At 52.1% G+C, this 22,413-nt stretch overlaps 4 protein-coding genes across 4 annotated transcripts; 1 reads left to right on the top strand and 3 right to left on the bottom strand.

The window, feature by feature from the left end:
- Positions 1-426: 426 nt before the first annotated feature.
- POLDIP2 (DNA polymerase delta interacting protein 2) lies at positions 427-9,204 on the bottom strand. Its single transcript, XM_033089794.1, has 11 exons — positions 8,981-9,204; positions 7,573-7,654; positions 6,632-6,729; positions 5,845-5,941; positions 5,624-5,699; positions 5,316-5,423; positions 4,759-4,895; positions 3,896-3,922; positions 3,561-3,686; positions 2,454-2,533; positions 427-1,502 (listed from the first exon to the last, which is right to left on the bottom strand). The coding sequence occupies exons 1-11, from the start codon at positions 9,136-9,138 to the stop codon at positions 1,388-1,390; spliced, it is 1,104 nt and encodes a 367-aa protein (XP_032945685.1). The 5' UTR covers positions 9,139-9,204; the 3' UTR covers positions 427-1,387.
- A 106-nt stretch (positions 9,205-9,310) lies between these two features.
- On the top strand, positions 9,311-14,314 carry TMEM199 (transmembrane protein 199). The gene is made up of 6 exons (XM_033091800.1): positions 9,311-9,562; positions 10,608-10,681; positions 11,145-11,234; positions 12,232-12,274; positions 12,484-12,596; positions 12,884-14,314. The coding sequence occupies exons 1-6, from the start codon at positions 9,352-9,354 to the stop codon at positions 12,977-12,979; spliced, it is 627 nt and encodes a 208-aa protein (XP_032947691.1). The 5' UTR covers positions 9,311-9,351; the 3' UTR covers positions 12,980-14,314.
- Positions 14,315-16,592: 2,278 nt separating this feature from the next.
- Positions 16,593-17,945, bottom strand: SEBOX (SEBOX homeobox). The gene is given in 8 exon segments (XM_033089428.1): positions 16,593-16,674; positions 16,676-16,793; positions 16,796-16,863; positions 16,865-16,941; positions 17,111-17,271; positions 17,372-17,418; positions 17,420-17,472; positions 17,940-17,945. Coding segments are annotated over 8 exon segments (612 nt in total).
- A 725-nt stretch (positions 17,946-18,670) lies between these two features.
- Positions 18,671-21,586, bottom strand: VTN (vitronectin). Its single transcript, XM_033089060.1, has 8 exons — positions 21,393-21,586; positions 21,180-21,299; positions 20,795-21,103; positions 20,576-20,715; positions 20,168-20,324; positions 19,847-19,999; positions 19,113-19,466; positions 18,671-18,873 (listed from the first exon to the last, which is right to left on the bottom strand). The coding sequence occupies exons 1-8, from the start codon at positions 21,454-21,456 to the stop codon at positions 18,761-18,763; spliced, it is 1,410 nt and encodes a 469-aa protein (XP_032944951.1). The 5' UTR covers positions 21,457-21,586; the 3' UTR covers positions 18,671-18,760.
- Positions 21,587-22,413: the final 827 nt, after the last annotated feature.

The following is a 22,413-nucleotide window of genomic DNA, read 5'->3' as shown; positions in this document are numbered from 1 at the left end:
AAAGTAAACAAAAAGTGTGGATGAAAAGTCAGACGTCATCAGTGTCTGAGAAAACTGACAGCCTGCTGTTAACCACACGTACCAGCATCGGGTTTTATTTAGTTTGTTATCTGACCAGGGTCTGCCTGAAGGATGGCACAGGTCCTGGCAGAAGAGAACTTCTCCTTTATCATGTAACTACAATTCTCTGTTGTTCAGCGTAGGTGATGGAAACAAACACTAATTTCTAATAAAATTGAGTTACACCGCAGTGGTGCAGAGCCATGCTTAAAGTGCGTAGGGCTTGGTCAGCTCACTGCTGTGGACCCAGTTCTTGTATTTGTGTTCACCACCCGACCTTGTGTTCTCCCTCAGTTGTAAGTCTGATTGTACCCAGTTGCCCTGCAATCCAGGCTCCCCCTGGTGGAGGATTAAGAACAACACTAATCAGGGCTGAAACTGAGATTTAATACGAATTCAAGAATAAAACGACCTCTTTAACAATCACTGTGGTTGTGGGGGAGCAGGAACCCTAAGCATCAGGGTGAAATGCAGTACATTTCACCTCTGGCTCTTGGAGACCTGTGAGAAGTTTAGAAAGTAGCTTCGCTTAATCGCCATCCGTACCGACAGCTCCTAGGCTAAATTTCTGCCTTTATGGTCTGGAGGCTTGACAGTCTCATGCTGGTGGCTGGCAAGCCCACTGATCCTGGAAACCTGCCTGACTTGCTCACTCCTCTCCCAGGCCCAAGGAGGCCAGAGATGCCACTGGTTGGCCAGCACTAAGAATCGGGCCACTCCTCTGTCCCGCTGTTGGCCTCCCACTCTGCACTTGGCAGAAGGTAAAGAAGAGAACAAGAGTCCAGTCCAGCCCCCACCCCACTGGCTGAGAGGCACAGTAACCCTGGGAGACATCCAGCCAAGTTCCAGCCTTAAGAGGGAAACAGACGTACCCTAGAAGAAGGGGCAGCTTCCTGGAAGGACATCAAGGAAAGCAATCAAGGGCCCCCACTGGGTCGAAAAGGAAGCCTGAGACCCTGGAGGCAGAAATGGCAAAGGTGGCCAAGCGTGCACTGGTTTATTGACCAAACGTCCCATTTCAAACAACTTGTGTGACAGGCCTGGAAGCTCCCTCAGGCCTGTGGCAGCTGAACTCAGAGTTCCTGGTGGAAAGGTCTACTGGAACACAGTGTAGGCAGGGCTTACAGGGAAGGTTAGGCTTGGAGGAATCCTACATGAGTCTTCTGGAAAAAACTGTTACAGTCCACCCACCAAAAAAACCCACAATCAAATGGCTCAAACAATTAAGAGACCCACTGTGGCCCCTGATGGAGAGAGTTCTGCAGCAGTTCTGGGGTGAGAACTGTTCTTCAGAGGCTGAGCCTGGGCACTCAGGGCCTCAGCTGGCCTACCAGTGAAGGCCTGAGGGTGGTGTCTTCTCATCTTTGTTGCTTTCCAGGGAGAAGGGAGGGATCCGGACATCAAAGTGGGAGCCATCAGGCCTCTCGAAGCGGAATGTACCCCTGTGGGTCAGAGAAGCTGGTTTAGAGGGAGTGAGGGCTGAGGATCTAGTTAGCCCTCTGTCCTCAGCTGCAGAACCACAGCAGGCTGAGGCAGGCCTGGGTTCTCTTCTGCCTGGCTCATGCCAGGATAACACAGTTCCAGAGAGCCAAGAGCCCTTCTTGGCCATGCATGAAAAGAAACAGCTGTCCTGATTCAGGCCCTTAGATGCATACTGTATGAGCTACCCAACTACACTTTCAGGTTAAGATCACCGGGTGGGAGGAACCAACTACGTGGGCAACTCAGTGCAGCATCAAATTACCAGACCTCTTTGGCTTAAGTCTTCCGTCCACAAAACCACAGGTGGCTGGAAAATACATGGTCATAAAACAAACACACAAGGGCCGGCCAGGTGGCTCAGGTGGTTGGAGCACCATACTCCTAATGCCGAGGTCGCCAGTTCGATTCCCACATGGGCCAGTGAGCTGTGTCCTCTAAAGTTAAGATTGTGAACAACGGCTCTCCCTGGAGCTGGGCTGCCGTGAGCAGCCGGAGGTTGGCATGAGCTGCTGTGGGCTGCTGTGTGCTGCTGTGAGTGGCCAGTGGCCAGCGTGAGTGGCTGGCAGCCGGCAACAGCTGCCGTGACCTGCTCTGAGTGGCCAACTGACAACCGACTACCTCAGCTTGGGGAGCGCAAGGCTCATAATACCAGCATGGGCCAGGGAGCTGTGTCCTACACAACTAGACTGAGAAACAATGGCTTGAACTGGAGTGGGCAGCGGGGAGAGGGCGGGAGAAAGGAAGAAAGAAAAAAAAAATCAAATCCCACACAACAATGAACAACAGATAAGGCTCATCGCAGGACTGAACTTGGCCTAGAACTAACTGCCAGCAACGAGCTCCCACTCTTCTGACCTGTACCTTGTATCTGTGGAGTTGAGCTGCCCCTGCCCCAGCACATGCGCACTCACCACATGTGCCCACTGGAAGCTTGCAGGGAGACGTGGCTGCTGTACTGGAACGCAGGCTGCTCCTTGGATAACACTGGTTCCTGTGAGGGTTCAGGCAAAATAGGTCAAGCCAGACAAGGTCCCTGTACCCCAGGGCCAGATGTTCCCTGCCAGTCTGTTAGGACTGGACACCCTCATGCTTCGCAAAACAACTGCCTGCCAGTGCTTCCTCCACTGCACAGCCATGGGCCTGGGCCTTTTATTCCGACTCTGAGAAAGATCATCTCGGACTGCATGTCTGAGGGCACTGGGCAAAGATGCCAGGCCCAGGACCTACTCTATAAACAACACTCCCAGTATCCATTCGCATAGTGCCTACGTGCCAGGCACCAGGGTCGTACTCTGCAAACCACTGCTGACTGAAGTCTCCAAGTACTCATAAGCTACTAGGTGTGACCTCCATTTCAGCAGTAAGAAAGTGAGATTTTGGTTAAATAACTTGCCCAAAGTTATGCAACAAGTAGAGAACACAGCTTGCATTTGAAGCCAGACTAATCCCAAAGCCCTATTCTTACTCGCTATCCCATCCTGCTTCCCCAAGTCCCTGCTGACTTGGATAAATGCTTGTCAAATGGCCCCTGGCCACTTCTTGTGACTTTATTTCTCAGGTGACAGAGTGGGATAGGACAGGAAGGGCACCATCAGATCTCTTCAACGACCAGCAGAAGATGTCAGCATATAAAGAAGCAGAGGAAGGACAACCAAGAGTGGTGGAAGGTGCATACCCCACCTACGGGCATTCAAATTCAGATTTTTTAAAAGGCACTATGCTGGCAACAAAAACTACCCCAGCTTTGATGTCAGATTCACTTGGATTCAAATCCAGGTCCCGCCACTACTAGCTATAGGACAATGAGCTAGTTACTTAACCGTGTAGTCTCCCTCTCTTCATCTGTGAAATGGGTTGTAAGAAACCTGTCTCACAGGGTTGCTGTCAGGTTTCTCACCAATGCATTCACACAGGGAGCCTCTGTCCTTCACCACAGAGGAGGAGGAAAGCACGCGCTACGCCCCCAGGCCTGCTGGGCAGGACCAGGCAATGGGCATTACTGGCCCAATGGTGCTCACCCTGCCCACCACCCCTCGGCCTCGCACTGTCTCCAAGGTGCCAGACAGACTGAATATCCTCCAGTGTCGCTCGCGGAGCTGTACCACATCACTGTCAAGGTTCTCCAGGCGGATACAGTAGCGCCACTGTGGGAGTGAGGGGAAGAAGAGTTCATGCCTGAGAAAGTAAACCAGGCTAGCCCGCCCAAAATGCTAGGACAGCAAAAGGCAGCAAAGGCTGACACCTGCATTGCACAGGCCCCACTCCCCAGAGGCATAAACCACCTCCCAACCTGCCCCGCCACCCTCCCGCAGGCACCCCTCCTGAGCTCCTCCTCCCCGACGGAGACACTCACCCAGTAGACGTGGGAATTCTGGGCTTCCTGGAGAAAAAAACACAAAGAATTTAAGGGCCAGGAAGCAGAACCCAGTCTGTTCTGATCAACATCTCTCCAGTGAGATAGATGTACTGCAGGAAGTCTGCAAAGTCAGAACAAGGCTGCGACTATCTGTGGATGAGGGTGACTGAGCTATGGCCAGTAAGCTGACAGTGGGGGCAGCCTCCCCTCCATCCATCTCTGGCCTCCCTCCTCCTCGTCCTACCGAGAGCACCCACACAGCTGGATGCCAATGGAAATCAGCCACAGGGCTCTTCCCTTCCTCCGGACCACCCTCCTTGCCAGCTGCCGCCCCTCCACCCCCATCACTGCTGGCCCAGGCTGCCGCCCTCCTCCTAGGCCCTCCACAGCCCAACTTTATTCTAGTACTTGGCATGGTGTATGTTGAGATTCCCCCAGTACCGTGCGCTCCTGAAAGGCAGGGTCAGCGTTTCATTTTTATTTACATCCCCAGGACCGAGCTTATAGCCAGGCAAGAAATAGCTCAAGAAATGTTTGACTAATGCATAAAAAGTGTGACGATCAGCCCATACAGATGCAAGTATGTCTATATTCTTAAAAAACATGGCTCCCTCTGAGCCAGAAGAGAAGGGGAAGTCAGCCTGGAGGACTCCTCCTAGGACCCGAGGGTTTCCCTGTTCTAGGTCTTGGTGTCAGCCATTGTCAAGAGGCTGTTCAACCCCACCCAATACTTGCAGCACTTGGAAGGAGAACCACAGGCACATGGTTGAAATTCAGAACCCACTCCAGCAGTCCCATGGGGGCCCCACACAGAATCGGCGGCCCAGCCCTGAGGAAAGGGGCCCAGGCTGGGCACATACCCTCATGCCCATGTAGAAGGGGATGACGGTGACACGGATGTTCTCAGTCGTTTCCCGGTGGACATCGGAGAGCTCCAGCCAGGGGTGATTCTTTTCTTGCCAGGCCCGTAGCGTCTCCCGAGCCACAAAAGGGGGTGCTAGGGCAAGAGGATGTATGGTTCGTCCATGCCGGAGTCCAGGGCATTGCACCCACTTTCCAATTGCCCCTCCTAGAAAACCCTTCCCAGTGGTGGCCCAGGTAAACAAGATACTCAAACATGAAGCAAAAGCACAGGCTGGCAGAAGGCACAGAGCTGCTTCCAAGAATAAGCCCTGAGGACGTATGTGACATCACAGGGAGAGAACTGTCCTGGGAGTCAGGAGTCCTGGTTTTCAGACCTCGCTCTCCCACTAACTAGCAACTTTGAGTCCCTTCTCATTATCTTTGAGCCTCAGTTTCCACATCTAGAGGAGAATGATAGCCAGCTACTAGACAGGTCTAATGGGAGGTTGAATAAGGTTGTGGAAATAGAGCTTTGACATTACTTCTATGATATTGTCTTCTTGAGAGAGATTACCTTTTGTCTGGTCATAGAGAAGAAACCTTTCAAAGAGCTCATGCTGGATGGGAACCTGATCCGTGGAGGTGTAGGGGAGGATGTCTTCATGGCTGACATAGTCCAGGCCTGGCACAGAGAGGGGAGGAACGGGGCTGAGAAGCAGCACAACTCCTGGCCTTGTCCCCAGGTGGGATGACCTGGCAGCGTTGCTCTCAGCATCTATAATCCCTCCGAGCAGATGAAAGGACATCGGAAAGGCATCAGAATCCTCTCCGAGGCACACCTGACCCCTCCTCAACACGTACCATTTAGATGCTCGTACTTACCTGGGATGGCATAGAGGGCCCGGCTGTCATCATGGTTAGCCAAGAAAGTCACAGCTTCTGTCTGAGATCTCTGGGACTAAGGCAACAAGCGAGTCAGACTTTCTTAGTCACTGTCCAGTCCTGAGGGCTCTGTTTCACCCCTCTCCCTCCCTTTGCCCCCATTGGGGTTCAGGCCTTTCCCATGGAGAGGAACCCCAGGCCCAGCCATCTTGCTTACTTACTATATGTGGACAGTCTCGGGCATCAATCAGCACCTGGTAGTAAGTGTGAGTTTTGCCTTTCACCTCCTTAGAGCCGTGGCCAGCAGGATTCTCTGCTCTACAGGGTAGGAGAAGCCCAAGACCACCCTGAGAGAAATGGAAACCTGCCCCAGCTCCATACCCCCTTCTCATCTAAACAGACTGGTGCCTGATCTGAAGGAACTTTAGCACCAGCTGAGTACCTGCTCAGCAACACCCAGCCCAGCCACTCGCTGGTCGGGGGCAAACAACAGAATGTGGAGGACCTAGAGCACAGTCATTTGTCTTACTCTCTGGCTGCCTCTTGGAAGAAGGGGCCGTGTTGAGAACAATCAAACTGCTGCTTCAGTCCCCGGAGCCCAGAGTACCCTACTCTTCTCACATCCCAGAAGCTGTGATCATTTAATGGAGCTGGGCCTTTTTTAATGTACTCTAATGATGATAAGAGATTAAGGAAAAGATTCTAACTAAACATCCAGAAATCAAGAAGACGAGTCCCCCAAATGCTTTCTGGGATAATTATAACGCAAACTGAGAATAGCACGGGAGAGCATTGTGGGGAGGCCTAAAGGGACCCTCTGGCTTAAGACTGTCCCTGGCACTCAGCACTGTTGTCTCCATGGGTATCAGTGTCAGGGGAGTACTCTGGGGCTGTTCCTAAGGCCCAGGAGGACGCTGTCTTCACCCCTGGGATCCCAAGCACGTATGTCTGCCCTGAGTCAGGCCTCCTCCTGAGGATACTGTGAGGCACAATGACAGGAACACTTACTTTTCTGGAGCTGCGGAAGCCACATCCCGGTCATACAGTCTGGCCTGCCAGGGAAATAGGACGACACCTCGGTAGCCAAAAACACTATGAAGGAAAAGCTGGGAGGGTAGGAAAGAGAGGCCGCGGTGAGTCTGCCGTCCATCGAGTCCATGCAGGTGGGGCCCAGACCCCTAAGCAGTGCAGGTACCCACTCCCACACAAGGTCTTGGCACTCTTGTCCTTGAACTCTGTGACTCACCCAGACCAACTGGAGAACACTTTGACCCCCTCTTCACCTGGCTGACTTCCACTCATCCTCTCGGCCACGGCATAGGCCTCAAGGAAGTGTTCCCTGACCTCCCCTCCACTTAGCACAGTGCACAGCCATTGTCCCTTTGCATATCATAATTCCTTTCTAGACTGTCAACTCCATGAAGACATTGCCTTCTGATTTAACTCCAATGCACAATGCCTGGTCCACTGTAAGAATACCAAAAAAAAAAAAAAGTTGAATAAACAAAAAGTTCTCCTTACCTACAAGGGGCCTAAATCCATCTCAGTGGATCTGACACAAAGCTGATACAGAAAAAGAGCCTCACACGCAGATCTTACTACACTGCGAAAAGTTCAACTGTGACAAAGCATCAAAGGTTGGCTTTTCTGAAAGCTCCTTCCACTGGCTTCTTACCATCCACTATGTTAGACAACTCTTCAGTAACTTGGCTCTCTCCTCACTATCGTCCAAACCATCCCTGTCCACACTAACTCGGAGAGAGAACCCATTGATATATGAAACGCATTCAAATCCATAAAAACAGAAACCCGCCTTTCAACACTTGTGATTCTGGTCTGGCACCAAACACCAAGGCAGAAAATCATAACATTCAGGCCTGTGACCAAATCTGACCCTTTCAGAAGAGCACACCACGAAACGAAAGACGAACCAGCCCAGCAGCACTCACCTGCCCAGTCTCGTATTTTCCATTTTGTTTTGGCACCTCAAACACACCAACTGTCTCCAAAACTTTGCCCTCTGGTCGGTTTCTAATTAGGAAGGAAAAGAATAAACAACTGAACAGCTGAGAAGGTAATAGAATTTATCCATCAGAAAAAGCTAATAGGATACCAAGGAGTCAGGGCAGTGGGGCTGGCTGAAGCAGATAAGGGTCCTGCAAATCACCATTCCATAGAGATTCTGTCTCTCATTTGGGGTCCCGCCACAGGCCCCCATCCTTGGTTTCCAATTTAGGACTGACTGCTCCTAGATCACTGTCTTCTCTTCACTCTCAGCATTCCTCATACCCTGCTTCATTGTACTCCTTGCCTCCCTTTCTTCCCTGAGTCACTCTCCTGACCTCCCACAGCATTTTAACTCTCCTTCTCATCTTGCATTTCCGTTATTTGTGTCCACGTCTTATCTCCATTAGAGACTATAAGTTCCCTGGGAGCAATGCCTGTGTCTGATTAGCCTGTGCTCCCCCCAGAGCCTGCTGTATAAGAGGAGCTCAAAAAATATTTGTTCTGTGTTATAATTCCATGTCCCTCTTCCCCCTCCCCTTGAAGGGCTTAGTCATCCTCTCTAGATTTCACACTGTACTCCCTACATTGCAACTAGTAGTCTCATTCTAGTTTTTGTTCAGATTTACATCAGTTTTCACAGGGGTCTGAAATTGTAAATATTATCATCTCCTCCCAATGTGTCTAATCTCAGCCACGAAAGGTCATTTCTCTCAGTGACCTCTTTGGACACGTGCTCTTTCTAGGGACTCTTCAAAGCACTTATTTTTACTATTTTGGGGAGATGTGAACATTATACTTCCTCCCACTTGATTCACCAGCCCCAATTTGATTTGCCTGTCCCATCCCCACAGACAATGTTCACACCATCCCCATGGCCTCAAGCCCCCTTCCCCTAGTCACATTGAGGGCAACAGTCTCCCCAAGGTCACACTGAAACCGGGGACCCTTGCAGGGCCCAGACTCAAGAGTCCTCTGTTTCCCACTTCAAGCATCTTTCTGAGGGAGGCCTTAATCCAATCCGGGGCTGGGGGTTCAAGTCAAAAGCCCTAGGGCTTAGTAAAAGGCTAGCTAACAGCGGCGCTCGGAGACCCTCATTTGGGGAGGTAAGATTCACTCGGGGAGGATTACTAGTTGCCCCTCGAAGCCAACCCCGCACAACCCAGGGCTCTGGACCACGCTTCCTTCTCTGCTCCTGGCACACGTCCCAGGCAGCGCAGGTCGGCTCCCGCACGGGACCCTCTCCCGGGTGCAACTCCAATCACCCTCAGCTGGCCCGGCCTCCTGGCCTCCTCCCTGACCGGGAACACTCTCCCTAGGATCCGGGCCCCGGCCCCGCGCTCCGTCCCTCACCGGGACGAGAGGTGCCTCCGCGTCGTGGTCGCCGCTGGTGGGAAGGTCCCAGCTCCACCCGCCGCACAGAGCGGCCTCGGCCCCCGGGCCCCTGTCAGCGACCGAGACCACCAGCGGCTGCCCACGACCAGGGCCCGCCGGGCCGCACAGCCCGCCATGTCCCACCGGAGCGCCCGCTGGGCTGCTGACAACAGGGCCCGACCTGCGGCCCGGCGGCGGCCCGCCCCCGCCCCACACTGCCCCGCGCCGCGGCCCGCCCCCTTGGCCCTCTGCCCCGCCTCGCTGCGCCCGGCAAGCCTCCGAGCTCCTTCCGGCGCACGGCTGGCGGAAGTCCAGGTTCGGGGGTCACGTGACCGGAGAGTCGGCCAGAGATGGCGTCTTGTTTGGTTGCTGGCGACAGGCTGGTGCGCGCTTTGGGCTCTGGCGGGGAGCTGGAGCCAGAGCAGCTGCCCCGGAAGCTGCGGGCAGAGCTTGAGGCCGCGCTGGGGAAGAAGCACAAGGGCGGTGACGGCCCCAGTGGTCCCGCTCGCCTGGTTTCCTTCCGCCTGCTCCGGGATCTTCACCAGTACCTGAGAGAAAAGGGTGAGAGACCCATTCTCCAGTCGCCTCCTTTTTTCCAGAGTCTGTTCCCACCTGAGGTCTTTTTTCCCCTTCTAGCATCTTTCTGAGGGAAAAATCCATCACTCTCTTTCGCCCGCCGAACGGTCATGGAGCCAACCCCAAGAGTCACCTCCTAAATCCTAGGGCAACCCACTCCCTTCACAACTTCCATGGGCGTTCCTCGTGTGCTACAAAATTTACGTGTGCAGTTTCTGATCCCTTGAGAGTCTCCACTTCCAGGCCCACGTAGGCCCACCTGACCCTTGAGGAAGTTCAGGTTCTAACCCAGTACCACCTCACAGGTTCAGTTTCTTCCGTTTCAGCCTCATTCAAAAACCAACTTAGCCTAGTGCGCTTGTCCTGTTCGGAAGTCTGGATTTCTTTTCATCTCAAAAGCAAAAGTGGGTAAATCTGACTTGTTTGTTTAGATAGGATGATAGAAAGGTCTGAGCTGGGAGTAGCATCTCAACTCTAGCCCCAGCGCTGCCACTAACTCTTGTTGGAGGAGTTATTTCTCTTCCGTGGGCCTCAGTTCCCTTAAGTGTAAAGGGTGGGAACAGAACAAACAGGGATGTAAGGTCTTTTTCCAGAATTCATATAGCCTACCCAGAAGTATAAAGGGTAGACTGCTTAACTGTTGGAGCTAAAAAGGATCTTAGCGTTCATCTAATACAGTGTCCTCTGAGGATACAGCATCGCTATGACTTAAACCTTTAAGGCAGTTCTAGCATGACCACAGAAATGACCTAACCTAAAGGCAAGTATAAGTGGCTTAACATGCTGGCTGTGACATTGGCAGGATAATTGAGAGCTGACAGTTAAACTCAGCTGTGCAACACTAGGAGGTGATTATGTGGAATTATCTTATGTTCTTCCCAATTGAAAATGATCCCGGATATGAATTGGAATAGAAATGGCCATGTTTTATTCTGGGAGAAAGAATAGAAGGACTAGACCCTTTCCTGATCTCAATCCTTTGACCTCAGCTCTATGGATCATTATGTTTGTGGAAATCTTTTCTTCCCAGATTCCACACTGTACCTTCATGAGCTCCTGGAAGGCAGTGAAATCTATATCCCAGAGGTGGTGAAGCCTCCTAGGGTACGTAAGGGATATATTTGTGAGTGGGTGTTGGCCGAGTTGGGCTTATTCGTGATACATCCAGATTTATGGATTAACTTTTGGGCTCAAAAATTTGTCTTTTAAATCCTTGGGAGTTGGGGTGGGGGAACCAGATATTGTCCTCCATGTTTGACAGATTGGAAAATAGGTCCATAACAAAAAAATTTCCAGGGCAACTGGTTAGCTCAGTTGGTTAGAGCACGTTGCTACTAACACCAAGGTGGCCAGTTCGATCCCTGCATGGGCCACTTTGAGCTGTGTCCTCTTTAAAAAAAAAAAAAAAAAAGGAAGGAAAAAACAGTTTGCAAAGCAGTGGAGGCAGAACTGGTACATGAGTCTCCTGGTACCCTTAGCAGTACTTTGCTCTTTGAAACCAGTGATTGTGACATGTTTCCTAGCAAACTGGGAATATCATTCTTCTCATTTGATTTTTCTGCCTTAGAACCCAGAGCTTGTTGCCCGTCTGGAGAAAATTAAGATACATCTTGCCAATGAGGAATATAAGCGGATCACCCGTAATGTCACCTGTCAGGTAAGGGCCTGCTCTTCAGTACATGGACTGAGTAGCTCCAAAAAGCAGGGCCCTGCACTGGAAGGAGGTACAGAGGAAGGAAACAACCTGGAAACTTGGTTTGTGTACTATTCAGGGACCATACAAGCTCTGTGCTACATACAAACCAAATATAATTCCCAACTCATTCACTGAGACTCTGGGCTTAGATGGTAACTGATTCTTAAAAGTTGTGGAGGGCCGGCCCGGTGGCTCAGGCGGTTAGAGCTCCATGCTCCTAACTCTGAAGGCTACCGGTTCGATTCCCACATGGGTCAGTGGGCTCTCAACAACAAGGTTGCCGGTTCAACTCCTGGAGTCTCACAAGGAATGGTGGGCCGCGCCCTCTGCAACTAAGATTGAACACGGCACCTTGAGCTGAGCTGCCGCTGAGCTCCCAGATGGCTCAGTTGGTTCTAGTGCGTCCTCTCAACCACAAGGTTGCCGGTTCGACTCCTGCAAGGGATGGTGGGCTGCGCCCCCTGCAACTAGCAACGGCAACTGGACCTGGAGCTGAGCTGCGCCCTTCACAACTAAGAAAGGACAACAACTTGAAGCTGAGCGGCACCCTCCACAACTAAAATTGAAAGGACAACAACTTGACTTGGAAAAAAAGGCCTGGAAGTACACACTGTTCTCCAATAAAGTCCTGTTCCCCTTCCCCAATAAAAAAGAAAAAGTTGTGGAGGTGGAAATGAACCTTGGAGCCTTTCTTCTGACAGGCCTCCCTACTGTTCTCTGTTGTACCCCTGCCCTGGAGCAAGAGAGGGGTATTGGGAGCCTCTGTCCTTTCTCTGAAATATTTGATCTGTGGTCCAGAAAAGAACCCAACTGGTCCCAGACAAAAGAATCCATGGAGAAGACAGAGTTAATATTTTGGGGAATAAAGAAGGCTGAGCCCAGACTAACAAATGGATACTCTCTGGGCTCCCTCTGAGCTGCTTCCATTCTGAAATCACTTGCTTTTTCTTTTTCCCAGGACTCAAGGCATGGTGGGATTCTCAGTGACCTGGGAAAACAAGGTGAGGTGCTAGGAAATCAGGCATTAAAGGCTGTCCCTAGGAGGGTCAGTCATGGCACTCCTTCCCACCCCAGTGCTGTGGTGTGAAGCCTGAGCTATTCAGGATTGCTGTTTGAGGGGAACCCAGTTGGTGGGGGAGGCAGCCATGAGATAAAAGGGGCTCCTGGAGGATGCTGACCTCAAGGTTTCTTCCCTGGTTTTTCCCCAAAGTGAGATCAGTGAAGGCTCTGATCATCACCATCTTCAACTTCATTGTCACGGTGGCAGCTGCCTTCGTCTGCACTTACCTTGGAAGCCAGTATGTCTTCACAGAAATGGCCTCGGTGAGTAGGCACTGAGCAAGGTAGGGTGCTCCAGATGGAGTGTTAATGGGATAGGGAGGGTGTATGTGAAAATGCCTTGTATAGGTTAGGTATTGAACAAATATTAATGCAATAAACAAAAGCATTTGAGCTTTCCAGTCGTCATGGGTGTAGATAATAACCTCAAGAGAATCCTCTTCCCCAACTTATGGACTGGGTTGGGGTTCTCACCATCCTTATTAGAGGTGTTGGAGGCTACAGAACTGGAGGCTGGCCTTCATCCCCTGTCTGGTTCTCTCCCTCCCCAGCGGGTACTGGCTGCATTGATCGTCGCCTCTGTGGTAGGTCTGGCGGAGCTGTATGTCATGGTGCGGGCGATGGAAGGCGAGTTGGGAGAGATATAACTGATACTTCATCATCAAAGTCTGGAGAGGGTTTGGAGGGGCTCCAGGCTCCCGGCTGCCAATCACTGACTCTCAGTCAACCCATCAGGCTCTTTGTACTCAGCTCTGGTTAGTCAGGGCTGAGCCAAGGCTATGTGCCCTTCCTGTGGGGAGCCCTATCGTCTGCCAGTTGCCAGAGGGAGCATAGAGGAGACTCAGACAACAACTGGTCTGTCAGTACCTTCTCCTGATCCTGGTGCCCATCTGCCTTCACCAGTCCATTTTGGGCACCACTAGGGATGGATTGTTTCCCATTCGGAATAAACAGAAACCAGGTCTTCCTAGAAGTAGACCACACTGCCTTGAACTTGCACAAGTACACAGATCAGTCATCATCCATGCTCCACATATCCTTGATGCAGTCCTGTAACTTAGTTCTGAAACCTCCGAGGAAGCAGAAAGGTTTCCGTTTCTCCCGTTTGTGCTGGAAGAAGAACTGATCAGAGGATACCAAATAAGAGAAAAACAGGTTGGTACAGGGTGGCGGAATTGGAAGTCAGACAGCTACCTTTTTGGAACCTTAGTTGCTATCTCCATCCTCTTCTTCTGCTTGCCTTTTTCAGATGTTCTAAACGCTTCTGCCTGTCTCTACCACTCACCAGCCCTCCTTAAACTTCCCATCTTCTCTTCACCCTTTGCTCTGCCTCCAAAAATGTAAACAATATAGGTGGCAAAACAGTTTATCTGCTTTTAATTGCAAAACCCCTCGTACGTATTTGTGTTTGTGGAGAGAGTGTGCCTGCTGTGGATTATCTCGACTGTAATAGTAGAAAGAGAGATTTGTTGTGGACAGGGATTATTTCCGGATTTATATATGTAACTATATGAATGTGAATAAACATACACATGAATATGTACACAGAATGTATACATTATGAGTATGTCTGCATATTATACATAAGCCTAATGTAGGATATTTTATGTGGGTTCTTAAACATGTTTGGGTAAGTGACAAAAATAGTATGTAAATGCTCATGGTTGACTAATTGTTTTACATAGTTGCTTTTGGTTTTCACGACAGTCTTGGAGGTTGGAAAAGCAAATGGTCTTAGGCCCCTTTTCCAGAAGACAAAACTAAGGCTGAGAGAGATCAAATGGCCTGCTGTGGTCCTTCCTCTGTTAAAAGGAGCCAAAGACTACTAGGTGGTCCTGAAGTCTCCATGTAATGCTAAATTTCTAGAACTTATATTAGTGATATGATGATAGAATCTATACAAGACACTTAAAAACAATATCAGCATTAGTTATTTATCCAATAAATATTTATTGTATTCATTGTATTTTTACTTCAAACCTGTGACAACATAAAAGCCCAAAGATTTTCATAGTTCTTAGACTTGTTCAGGGTCTGCCCCTAATGGTAGGTTTCGTCTTTCCATTTGTTCACTGCATGAGCTCCTGTGGTCTTTTTTTCCCCCCAGAGCACTCTTCTCTTTGAAACAATACACTCATTGGCTCAGTAGAAATTTACTCTACAATGTTTGCTAGCTTCTTCCTGATACATAGCAAGTCTGAGCCTCAGGGCAATATTCTACATGAGAGAAAGGCAAGTTTTAGACCCTTCTGTTTACCATATATCACTTTGTTAAGAAATCTTAGGTTTTTTTGGTTGTTTGAAAGAAATGTCAACTGTGAGGAAAAAAATGGAGGTGGCATTTTACAGTGCTTCTAGCACCTGAACTGTTTAAGTTAAAAAGCCCCACTGGAGCTTTGTGGAGAATCCTGGCTGTACTTACCTGTGCTGAACTCTGTGGACTAGGGTACCCACAAAGCCTTAAGCTTTCACATCCCCCAGGTACTTGGATTCAGGTTAGAACACTTCCAAATTTTAGGTAAGGAGCCAGCCTTCTCAAACAGCTTCTGATCCAGGGTGTTTTCTTCTCATGATGAGATTGGGGTCATTCCACACGCACACACCCCTTTCATTAGAATGGGGTCTTTACCTGATCCCAATGCCCGACTCAAGCCAAAAGGCTTCTGTGGCACTGAGCACTTAGTGAGAGCTCTTTTATGGGCTAAGTACGGTGCTAGTGTCTGGGGATAGAGAGGTAACAACCTAGTTCCTGCCAAGGAGATGGCCACTGTGCAAGGTGGTTTCTATCGGCAAGAGCACAGTTAGAAATAGGAATCGGGTTGTCCTCCAGTTGTCACAGAAAAGGGAACTCTCTGTCTGCTCTCAGCCATTTCCTCTGTCTCACCATATCATGCTTTCCCTGGTGCACTCTGGGTCCAGGGCTTCCCAGGGAGAAAGGGGAGTGCTTGGCAGGAGGCTAGAAGAACAAGAACTTGGAGCCTTCCTGGTTTCTCATGGCCTGCTGTAGAGGGAGAGGAACTAATGGTGTGTTAAGAGCTTTTACAATATGTCACATACCACCTTCACATACATTATTGCTCTCATTCCCAAAACAGAGGAGACAAGTATTATCATCCCCATTTTAAGGCTCACAGACTTTGAGAGTTGCAAGGTTACATAGCAAAGCCAAGATTTGAATCTGATTGCAAACTCCATGTTTTTCTCTCTGAAGCAGAGCAGCTCCAGAAGTAGAGGCAGCTGGAGTGTCCTAGAACCAGTGAGACCAGGAGTAGGGGTTGCCAGCAAAGGTTTTCATCTCCCTAGGTTCTGTCAGCCATTATCCCTCTTACCTAATCCCAGCAGAAGCTGGATAATACCTCCCACCCAGAATCTGGGACTTGGCCCATTTAGGGATTAGGTGATGGAGGTAAATTTCAAAAGCAAACTGCCCTCGTCCCCATTCATTTGCTCCAAACAATAATCTGGATTAAGGTACAGAGCATGGGTTTTATTTGGACATTAGTTGGTATTACAGAGGACGCTGCTACCAAAACCCAGTGCTGCCACGAGCATCCTCCCACTGCGTCCGTAATCCGTCAGGTTGTCTCCTGCATGAGAGGCGGCCAGTCTGATCTTTATGAAAATTAAATCGTAATTTTTTTATCATATAATTTACACATAAGCCCCAGCTCCTATTTCTACTTTATTACTTTAACAATCACTTTCTCTTCAGATCCATGGTTCTGATTAATTTGAATTTGTTTAGGTGGTAGGCGGTCAGGAGAGGAGGCCCTGAGCTGTGAAAGGCTTGGTCCCCAGCAGTCTAGAATTAGGATCAGCACTCTCCTAGCTTACTTAGCAGTCAGTTAGCTACTGGCCTGAAAGTGAGGGGCAGCTGCCCATTCTGCTTTAGCAGGAGGAGGTGTCATCAGCTGGGGTGAGAAGAATTGGGGACCAGTCCTGGCAAGAGAGGTAGAAAACGTAGCCCCCACCTCATCCCTCTGAAGGTACCTCCTGCCAAGACAATGGGCATATGCCCCAGGAGACTCAGAGTGCTGGGAGGCAGGAGCCCGGCCCCAGTCACTGTACAGGATCCACACCTAGGCTGGCCTGGAGGACGGTGGAAGGGAGGGAACCCTGAGCTAAACTTCCTTCCCGTAAGAACACCCTTGTGTAAATGGAGACATGGACCCAGTCTCATGTATTCACTTCTCATGTGTCGTAAGGGGCAGGGTGGGCAATTGGAGCCAGAGGCAGGGGCCTGCAAGTTCTGGACCTAGATTAGGAGTGGTCCAGGTTGGTGACAATGGCTGAGGCATAGGTAAGGTCAGACAGGCTGCCTAGTGAAGTCTGGGGAGTAGCACTCTGAAGAAAGGTGAACCCCTGAAGCCTCAGTAGGTCCCCATGGGGCTATGGCTTTAGCCCCCACCCAGCCCTGCCCTGGACCCAAGCCAGGAGCCAGACAGGAGGCATGTCGACACTCTGAGGTGTGCTGTTGGAGGGTGGAAGCTGGCCCAGTGTGTGGGGATCCTGGCACTGCTGGAGGGTATCTGGGGAGCTCAGGCCTGCGGCTTAGGCCTCCTTGCTTCCTGTTCTTGATTCTCTTGGTCTGCCAGTTCTGGAACCACACCTGGTAAGGGAAGGAATCCTTCTCTCTCCAGCACCCCTTCCCCCTTTCCCCCCACGTACAGGGAAAGCAGAACCTGGAGGCAGGATATCCAGAGAGAAGGAGCTGTGGGTCAAACCCAGAAGCTGGCTGTGTGAGAGTACCCCTACCCTGAGGGGCGGTCACAGCTTACCTGTATCTTGGCCTCAGGAAGGCAGGTGACCCGGGCCAGGTGCTCACGGGTGCCAATGTCAGGGTAGGGCCGTGCCGCAAACACCCACTCCAACACTAGCAGCTGCCCTCTGCTGAAGGTTGTCCACTTTCTCCAGTGAGGGCCCAACCCACCGGCATGGCCTGCAGGCCGAGGTGGAAGTCAAGCTAGGACTCACTTCAAGAGCCTCTACCCCAACCCTGTAGCCCCTATTCCCTGCCCAAATTTCCCCCACCAGATCACCTGTTGGAGATGCAAACACAGAGTGAACCATGGAGCTAGCAGAGTAAGGAGCCAGAGGGCCAAGCCAATTGGGGTGTTATCCCGCTCAGGGCTGGCCCTGCCTCCAGGAGGGGAGAGGTTTAGTGCCCAGGTCCAGTGAGGTAGAAAAGTGGGAGGAAAGACGGGTGGCCAGAGGCAGTGTTGGGATTAGGTGGGGGACGGGTAGAGCAAAAGTTTTGAGGCCGCTGCTCCCCCTGGGCCTCTCCTTGAAATGCAAACTGGCAGTCAGCGTCAGAAATCCTGTGCTTCATGAAAATCCTCCCAGGACTCCATCCAGGAAGTCAGAGGTCCCCCTCTCCAGTGCTCTCAGCGCTCCAGCTGCCCCTTCTGAAGCACTCAGCACTAGTGCTGGCTGCCTTCAGGGGAGAGTGGGTGGAGTCCTGTCCCACAACCGAGGACCGGGCTGCTGAGGCTGGAAAGGAGGAGGAAGATGGGAGACAGCAGATGAGCGGGAGCCACCCCACCCTCAGCAGGGCTGGGGAGCAGCTGTCACCACCAGATCTCCCTCAGGTCTCCTTTAGAGCCTTGCCTGCATCTAACCCTTTTCCCTGGCCCCAAGAGCCCAGGGGGGCTTCCTAGAGTCCAGGAACCTGGAACCAGAGGCCGTTGCGCAGGTACAATTGAAGGGTTTTAAGAAAGATGTTTGTTTTTATAGTGTACTCGTGCTTGGAAGTCTTCTGGGCCACTAAGTGAAGTAGGTGCATTTAAATTCATCCTTTGAGTTCCTGCCCTTTCCTAACTCTCCTAACTTTAATGACCTGCACCCCAGACCCAAGACAGAGACCTCAAAGAAAGGCTCGTCCTAGGGGTGGGTTTGGGGGAGCACAGTGACCAGTTTCCCTAGGGACTCAAGTGTCTGAGCTAACAACATTTCAGGCTCAGGATGGGCAGAAAAGCTGAAGCAGAGCCCATCCCCTCTGCCGTTCATTCTCCACGGTGCTAGTCAACTCCAAGAGGCAAATCAAGCCCAGGGCTGGGAGGAAAAGCTCGGTGACTCCTGTCATCATCAGAGGCGTTCAAGCTCCTGTTTAGCTGCTGGTGGTTTGTTGAGAGCTGCTTAGCTCAAGAGGAGCTCCGCAGGCTGTCCCCGCCCACAGCTTTTACGGTTCACAGAAAGGGCCTGAGCTCAACATGGACCAGACACGGAGGCTCTTCTCTGTCCCCTCCCCAAGCCATCCTGACAGCCCCGCCTCTCCTCCTTTACCCAGGCAAATCCTTGCCTCCTGCCTGTCCCCCCCAGTCAGGACGGTAGTCTAAAACTCAGGGCCAAGACATCTTTATTGAGCTGGGAGGAGGAGGTCGAAGGAGGGAGCCGCAGAGGGCCCAGCTGTGTGGGCTCAAACTCCTCTCCTACAGGTGGCCAGGGGCTGGGCAGCCCAACCAGTACTGGGCGATGTCTCGTGGGTAGGGAGGGCTCACACTGTCCACTCGCCGTGTGCGAAGGTTAACGCGGTAGTACTTGTCTGGAAGAGAGGTTGGGAGAGAGTGTGTGAGACCCCGCCTGGCTTTGCCCACTCCTGCCCCGAGAAAGAAGACCCAGGTGTCTCCTGGAAGGGCCACTGAACATTGCAGTGCAGCCAAGGGCTCCTGGCCTGGCTTTCTGGAGTCACTGTCCAAGGGCTGTGTTCACCTCATGGGAACCAGTGACCGCAGGGAGGACCCCAGCTAGACCAGCTGCTACAGGGGTGGCAGGGGCTCCCACCTCCTGAGAAGAAGTAGACACTCTGGATGGGCTCGCAGGTGGAAGGCACAAGCCAGTCTGTATCGTAGTTATTATCATACATATAGTCTCCTAGGCCACTCTCCTCACTGGAGAACAGGGACAGCCAGAGTGAACGTGATTTCCGATGGCGCTTCTGGCTGCGGCCACCGCCACGCCCACGCCCACTCCGTGAGCCATAGTGTTTACGGCTGCGATGCTTAGACTTCACATTCTTGGCCCAGGAGGAACGGGGAGCGTAGCCTGAGATGTAGATCCGGCCAGCCATGGCTGCGTCCACCTGATCCGGCACACCAGGCCAGTCCTCACTGATGAGCTGGGGCTGCCCGGCACCATCTGTGGCAGGGAAGGGGTTAATGGGGAGCCTTGAGGGCCTGGGCCTTTAGAGTTCCCCAGGTGCCCAAGGATGCACAGCAAGCTAGTGGCAGAGCCCAGCACCCGGCCTCCCTCCACCACGTCCCTCCCCATTTGCCTCAGCACAGCCCCTCCTGCTGGCTGTGCGTTTGGCTGTGCTAGGCAAAGTCCAAGGTGTGGGGCCCAGGTGGAGATAAGGTCCCTCCAAGAGTCAACAGAAGCAAAGTCTGGCCTGAGCAAACAGCTTTTGATGGATAGCTGTACCATCGCAAACCCCTCTGGCCAGCCCAGCCCTCCCCCAGCCCCGCGGGATCCCAGCCCTCTTGAGGGGGAAACAAGACGGCACTGCCCTCCCTCCATACCAGAGGGTCTGCCCCAGAACAGAAGCTCAAAGATGTCTTCCCAGTTGTTCCTCTGCAGCAGGGCAAAGTGTTCAAACACAGCTGACAGGGAACTGCCTTCACACTCCTCCCGACTGGGCTGCTCCTGGAACTCGTATTCCCAGTATTGTTTCCCTGGGGAGGGGTGGGCGTGAGCAAGGCTGGAAAGCCCAAAGGCTGTTGAAGTTAGGAGCTTCTGGCACAGGGGTGGGCATCACTGGTGGCCTGTCCCCAGTGAAGTGTGGAAGAACACAGACTGCGCCACTGCCTGCTCATTCTCCCCACTGCCCCACCCCTGAGTACCCTTGAAGAAGTAGACCCGCTCCCGGCCACTGTAGCTGTGAGCTGGGAGGGCCAAGGCTGCGTCCACATTGTCAGGAATGCCCGTGAAGCCAACAGAGATGTCGCGAGGGTAATCGGGGTCCAGGACACCATCCTCAAAGCGCCAGTACTGACTACCCTAAGGGTAGGGAAGGAGAGGGTTGAGGAGATGGCTGGCTGGGCAGAGGCAGAGTCTGCCCCCCCCGCCCCCGCCAGCAGCAGTCCCAGTTCCAGGCTTGTCACCCTGGAACCTTGGGCTTCCCTGTCCTCACAGAGCTCCAGCTAGGGACCACAGGCCAAGGTCCAGCCTTCTTGCCCACCCTGGTCCTGGGCACAACAGCCCTCAACCCCTGTCTGGGATACCTTTGACCCTGACCCACAGCCTGGCACCTTGAAGAGGTAGGTCTTCCCCTGACAGTTGATGCGGGTGAAGGCAGCATCAATGGGCCCCTCGATGCCCCAGACGTCTTGGATGAGCTTGGGGTACCCAGACTTCACTGCCTTTTCATCCAGCTCATAGCAGTACTGTCCTAGAGTGGAGGAGGCGGTGTGAGGGAGGGGATGCTTCTGGGGAAGAACCCCAGCCCCAAGACCTGCCCCTGGAGTCACCTCGGAAGGCAAAAATGGAACCGTTCTTGAGGTCAGTGAAGGCATCAAAGGGCTTCCCACTGCACAGCTCCTCTGCTGAGGACTCGGAGGTCCCGTGAGCAGAGCTCGCAGGCCTCACTGTAGGCTCTGAGGGCCCCTGCACTTTTTCTGGGTTCAGAACAGCTGCCTGCTCAGGAGTCCTTTCAGTCTGGGCCTGTAGGTCAGAGCTGAGGGTGGAGCTCGCTGGTTGTGCGTGGACACTGCTCTCCTCATGGTAGTCGTAGACCCCATAATCGTCTTCTGGCCGAGTGAACACATCCCCGCGAGTCACTGCAAGCAAAGTGGGTGGTGGTGAGTCTCCAGCTGCAGAGGGGATCCCAGGCCCACCCAGCCATTCTGAACGCACCTTGGGGCTTGCACTCAGCCATGTAGTCGGCGCAGCAGCTCTGGTAGTAAGAGCAGAGCTCATCACACTGACACTTCCTGTCGGCGTTGAAACCCTCAGTGCAGCGGTCCTTGCATGATTCTGTGGGGAGGGGTTGTCAGTCGGCACAGCCAAGCCCAGGCCAACCTCGCCCACCCTACATTGGCCCCGATGGCCACCAACACCCTCCTGCACCTTGGTCGGCCAGAACAACCCATGCCAGCAGGGCCAGCACCAGAAGGGGCCTTGGAGATGACATGGCAGGGCCTCTAACGATGAGCCTGGCGAACTGGGTTCTATGCTGTCTGATGCCTGAGGAAGGGAGGGAGAGGTGGGGACAGGGAGACAGGGAACCAGAGAAGAGGAGCTGCCTTTTCTGCTGCTCTGTTTGTTCAGCCTCCAGGCCAGCCCCCAGTGCCCTGACCCCAGAGGCTGCTGTAGCAAAGGGTCATATTCCTGGAACTCGGCCTGGGAAAGCTGCGAACAGGATCCTGGCCAAGCTCAGGGTCATCTCTGGACGGCAGAAAGAAGCTCTACTCTGTCACTTACTAGCTGAGTGACCTTGGGCAAACCGTTTACCTGCCTTAGTTTTCTTTTTGGTAAAATGAGACTAATAACACTTGCTCATGGGGTGTTGGGAGATTATATGATCGAAAGCAGACAAAATGCCCCAGTGCCTGGCGTAGCCCCAACTTCATTCTCCATAAATGGTATTGATCCATGATCTGTTTGATCAGGCACTTCCCTAGCTGAGTGGTTCGCCCACGCATTGTATATTTAGGGCAGTGAAAAAGGGGGTAGGAGGAATGCTGGTAAGTACCCTGGGGAAATCTTTGTTATGAACAAAGTTTTGTTTCTGGATTCATCTCCTGGGTGCATCGATTTCCCCAAGCTGGTCTTTACAACACAGTAAATTGGGTGTATATTAACCCTTTGGATTAGGTTTGATTCCTAAGTCTTCCATTAATTCACTGCTCTTGAGCAGGCCCCTGCTTGTCCCCATCCTCAATCTTCCCATCGGTAAAGAGTGGTCTAGTTCCCACACTTTTAGACTCTCATGAGAAGTAGGATCCCTCTACCCCTTGTGAGAAGTAGGATCCCTCTAGCACAGAACTCCTGATTTTGTGCCCACTTTCAGGGGTCCACAGGCCTCCTGAAGTCCTGCCACCATCTGGACGAAGTGATCCTCAGCGCTTCCAGCTGACTTTTTCTGTTC

The sequence above is a fragment of the Rhinolophus ferrumequinum genome, chromosome 21 (genome assembly GCF_004115265.2).
Source record: "Rhinolophus ferrumequinum isolate MPI-CBG mRhiFer1 chromosome 21, mRhiFer1_v1.p, whole genome shotgun sequence".
NCBI classification, from domain to species: Eukaryota; Metazoa; Chordata; class Mammalia; order Chiroptera; family Rhinolophidae; genus Rhinolophus; species Rhinolophus ferrumequinum.
This window is presented reverse-complemented; position numbering and strand designations above follow the sequence as displayed.